General features: G+C 41.6%; 1 protein-coding gene across 1 annotated transcript; it reads left to right on the top strand.

Annotated features, from left to right (window-relative positions):
* Positions 1-201: 201 nt before the first annotated feature.
* On the top strand, positions 202-4,188 carry LOC132555850 (uncharacterized protein K02A2.6-like). The gene is made up of 2 exons (XM_060220210.1): positions 202-2,166; positions 2,284-4,188. Exons 1-2 carry the CDS (start codon positions 202-204, stop codon positions 4,186-4,188), a joined length of 3,870 nt encoding a protein of 1,289 aa, XP_060076193.1.
* The last annotated feature ends 553 nt before the right edge of the window (positions 4,189-4,741 follow it).

The following is a 4,741-nucleotide window of genomic DNA, read 5'->3' as shown; positions in this document are numbered from 1 at the left end:
GAGTTATCGTTCTTGTGAAACATCCGGGCATGATTATTAAAACAGGCGGCCATTGGAACGAGACCAGTTTTGTGTGTTATGATTCAATTCGGGCTCTGATTCAATTCGACACGACAATCTGGCGACGAGGATATTGCGAATACGTTAGTAAATGTATCAAGAACTGGTGTATGTAAGAAATACGAACTGTCATTTGTGAAAATGTCTTCGATCGACCTGAATGGTATTGAGCCGTTCAACGCACATGGTGACCCAGGTCATTTACAGCAGGAATGGAAGCGATGGCTTCGTAGTTTCGATTTATTTGCCACTGGCAAGGGTGTAACAGACAAGAAACAGTTGAAAGCGTTATTACTACACTGTGCAGGTGTACCAGTTCAAGACATCTATTTCACGCTAACAGAGGCGGAGGGAGGTGATGAGTATGCTGTAGCGGTAGCCACACTGAGTAAACATTTTGAAACAAAAATAAACGTGCCATACGAACGGTATGTATTTCGGTCAATGTGTCAGGAAGACGAGTCTATCGAACAATTCATCACCAGACTCAGAAGACAAGCAGTTCTTTGTGAATTTGGGAACATTGAGGAACAAATAAGGGATCAAATAATAGAAAAATGTAAATCTCATAAACTTAGAACCAAATGTCTGGAAAAGGGGAAGGAATTGACACTTGATCAATTACGCACAATCGCGGCTACAATGGAAATGGCAGATGTCCAGGCTAAGAAAATGGAGTCTCCTCTAAGCTCAGTCAATCAGATAAACTTTGTGAAACAAAAGGACACAAAACGGTCAACAAGTAGTAGCACAAAGGCTTTATGTTTTCGATGTGGACGTGAAGGTCATTTCGCGAAAGATTCAGGCTGTCCAGCGAAAAACAAAAAGTGCAATAAGTGTGGTAAGATGGGGCATTTTCGTGCATGCTGTAAAACAAAGGAACCACGTTGCCTAAAGGCAGAGAGGTCAACATTGTCAAAGGTCAAAGGTAAAGTGAACTGTGTAGAGTCAGAGGCAGAGTATGCATTTAGTGTACAACACACAGATGCAGACAGACTTTCGTTCATGGTTGGTGGTCACAAAGTTGATATGGTTGTGGATAGTGGAGCGACAGTCAATATCATTGACAAGCCTACATGGGAGGACTTAAAGAAAAGAAAGATTGTGTGTCGTTCAGAGAAAACTGACAAACGGCTGTATTCATATGGAGCAGATAAACCTTTATCGTTACTTGGCAAATTTATTACTACGGTGTCTGTTGACGGAAGTGATGATGAAATTGAGGCTGCCTTTTATGTACTTGATGGCACAGGTTCGGCTTTATTAGGGAGGGCTACGGCAGTAGATCTCGGAGTGCTGAAAATTGGAGTCTACTCAGTCCATGATGATATATTGGATAAGTACAAGTCATGTTTTGGAGGAATTGGGAAGCTGAATGACTTCAAATTGAAGCTTCATATTGATCCATCTGTAAAACCGGTGGCACAACCTATGTATAGGATTCCTTACAGTCTACGAGAGAAAGTCGGTGCTAAACTTGATGAACTTGAGGATCAGGACATTATCGAGAAGGTGAATGACCCAACCCCGTGGGTTAGCCCGGTAATAGTTGTCCCAAAACCTAATGGCGATATCAGGATATGTGTGGATATGAGACAGGCTAATCAAGCTATAGTCCGTGAGAGACACCCAATACCCACTGTGGACGAGATACTGTACAATATGAATGGGAGTACAGTGTTCAGCAAATTAGATATGAAGTATGGATATCACCAGATAGAATTAGAAGATTCATCAAGGGAGATAACTACATTTGTGACGCATCAAGGATTATACAGGTATAAGCGGCTGATGTTTGGTATCAGTTCAGCACCAGAGAAGTATCAACAAATCATATCACAGACATTTCATGATTGTGAAGGGGTTCAGAATATATCCGATGATATTGTGGTTCATGGCAGGGATAAACATGAACATGATCAAAGGCTAGAGAAAGCATTGTGTAGACTGCAGGAAAAGAACTTAACTCTGAACAAGGAGAAATGCGAGTGGGGAATGGACAAGATCACATTTATGGGTCATGTATTGTCAAAAAATGGAATCGCGCCGACATCCGATCGTTCAAAGGCCATTATTGAGGCTCAGAGGCCACAAAGTGCATCTGAGGTGAGAAGCTTTTTAGGCATTGTCAACTTTAGTGCTCGCTATATTCCAAACTTGGCTACATTGTCTGAACCCTTGTGACGACTTACCAAGTCCAGTGTAAAGTTTTTGTGGGGACAGGAACAGGAGGATTGTTTTCGAGCATTAAAGGAAAGCCTTGTGAACGCAGATACATTGGGACATTTCCGATTAGACGCAACAAAAACACAACTTGTGACTGACGCGAGTGATGTAGGTTTAGGGGCTGTACTCGTTCAGGAATCTGAAGGCGAGACCAAAGTTATCAGCTATGCTAGTCGTACACTGACTGATGTTGAAAGAAGGTACTCAACCACAGAAAAGGAGGCCTTAGCAGTGGTTTGGGCATGTGGAAAGTTCCACATATACCTGTATGGCATTGATTTTGAGCTGGTGACAGACCACAAACCATTGGAAATACTGTATGGTCCAAAATCCAAACCTAACGCGCGTATTGAACGGTGGGTTATGAGACTGATGCCCTACAATTTTCGTATTAGGTATCAACCTGGTAAACAGAACATTGCTGACGCATTGTCGCGACTTGTGAAAAGGAAACACAGTGGTGTAACAGATCTACAAACAGAAACAGAGCATTATGTCAGAGCTGTGGCAGAGAGAAGCACCCCAAAAGCAATGACAACTCGTGAGGTGGAGGAAAAATCCAAGTCTGATCCCGAGCTAACACTGGTGAGAAAGGCTTTATCTGCAGACCAGTGGGAAAAGGAATGTGTAAAGTATTATGCGGTAAAAGATGAACTGTCCCAGATAGGGTACCTGCTGTTACGTGGAACACGATTGGTTATTCCAGCAGTGTTACGAACAGAATGTATTAAATTAGCTCACCAGGGACACCTTGGTATTGTCGCTACAAAGCAACAGCTACGAACTAAAGTGTGGTGGCCAACTTTAGATAAGGACGTAGAGGCTTATGTCAAGTCATGTCATGGCTGTCAAGTGGTAAGTTCATTGCCACGGCCCGAGCCCATATCGCCGACCCCTATGCCATCAGGACCATGGCAGGATCTCTCGATAGACCTGCTAGGACCTTTACCGTCAGGACACTACGTGTTTGTTGTAATAGACTATTACAGCAGATATTATGAAGTGGACATTACAAAGGATATATCTAGTGAAAGGATGATTGATGCACTTGAGAACATGTTTGCACGTTATGGACTTCCGGTATCGATTACATCAGATAACGGTCCTCAGTTTGTGTCGGCCTTGTTCGAGGAATTTCTATGTGATAATGGAATTCATCACAGACGTGTTACTCCGCTCCACCCAGCAGCAAATGGAGAGGTGGAACGACAGAACAGATCTATCATGAAACGAATACGTATTGCTCATGCTGAATCACGTGACTGGAAGAAAGATTTGAGAACTTATCTTTTGGCATACAGGGGCACGCCCCATGCTGTAACAGGTGTTTCTCCAGCAGAGTTAATGTTTGGGCGTAAATTGAGGAATAAAGTACCTCAACTTGATGTTCATCGGAATGAAACCATCGAAGAAGGAGTTCGTGATAGAGACTGGTTTGCAAAAGTCAAAAACAAACTTTACATTGATGAAAAACGTGGTGCAAAAGAATCAGATCTAGTTGAAGGAGATCAGGTGTTAGTTAAACAGTCGAGGAACAATAAGCTAAGTTCTCCATTCAACCCAACTCCGTTTAAACTCCAAAGGAAAGTTGGAAATCAGTGTACTCTTGTTTCTCCTGAGGGAGTTGAGTATAAGCGTAACAGTACACATGTAAAAAAGTACGTTCAGAGTCCAGAGTCTCTGGTAGAGAGCAAATCTACAACTGCTACTTCTGAAAGTGAAAGTTTGACCATGTCTGACAACAATGTATCGAAGCAGGACAAAGCCGATGACGATGTCATGCATAGGTCTACTAATGATGGAATGGAATCAAACTTGTCACATCAGGTGGAGATCCCGCGATCAAGACCAGTGCGCGAGAAAACTAAGCCTAAGCGGTTTGATGATTTTGAAATGACATAACTTTGTGTGAAAGTGAAGTTTTGCATAGTTGGATTACAGTGACATTGTGATTCAAGTGTAGTTTAATTTTCAAGTCCTAAGTAAGGAATGTTTTACAGGAACTGAGTTTTAAATTTTAACAGTTAGTGTGTTACATGGACTTGAATACAGTGAAAATTTAGTATTCTCCATGAACTGTGTTAATTTGGAAATTTTGAGTTTAAATTTAAATTGATACAAGTTGTCTGATCATATCAAATAGAACTTTGAAGATTTTTGAAAGGCAATAATATTCATTGTAATAGTGACAGTCTTAAGAGGGGAGAAGATGTAGTGTTTAGATGTAGAGTAATGGGAAATAACTCTGATTGTCTTATGTGTGGAGTTATCGTTCTTGTGAAACATCCGGGCATTATTATTAAAACAGGCGGCCATTTGAACGAGACCAGTTTTGTGTGTTATGATTCAATTCGGGCTCTGATTCAATTCGACACGACAGTTACCATTTCCCAGGTACTTTGGAAGAGAACAGCTTGGCCATCTCCTGACACGGGAGTAAATGTGATCTAATATA

This window comes from Ylistrum balloti, unplaced genomic scaffold (genome assembly GCF_031769215.1).
Source record: "Ylistrum balloti isolate Yb309-2 unplaced genomic scaffold, AGI_CSIRO_Ybal_v1 Utg370520, whole genome shotgun sequence".
Classification (NCBI taxonomy): domain Eukaryota; kingdom Metazoa; phylum Mollusca; class Bivalvia; order Pectinida; family Pectinidae; genus Ylistrum; species Ylistrum balloti.
The sequence above is the reverse complement of the archived record's forward strand: the minus strand, read 5'-3'. Positions and strand labels throughout refer to the sequence as shown.

Excerpts from the sequence above, each read along its gene's own strand:
- LOC132555850 (XM_060220210.1), top strand. The coding sequence starts at position 202 with ATGTCTTCGATCGACCTGAATGGTATTGAGCCGTTCAACGCACATGGT. Across the intron at positions 2,167-2,283 it reads GGCCACAAAGTGCATCTGAG|GAACAGGAGGATTGTTTTCG; the intron begins GTGAGAAGCTTT and ends TTGTGGGGACAG.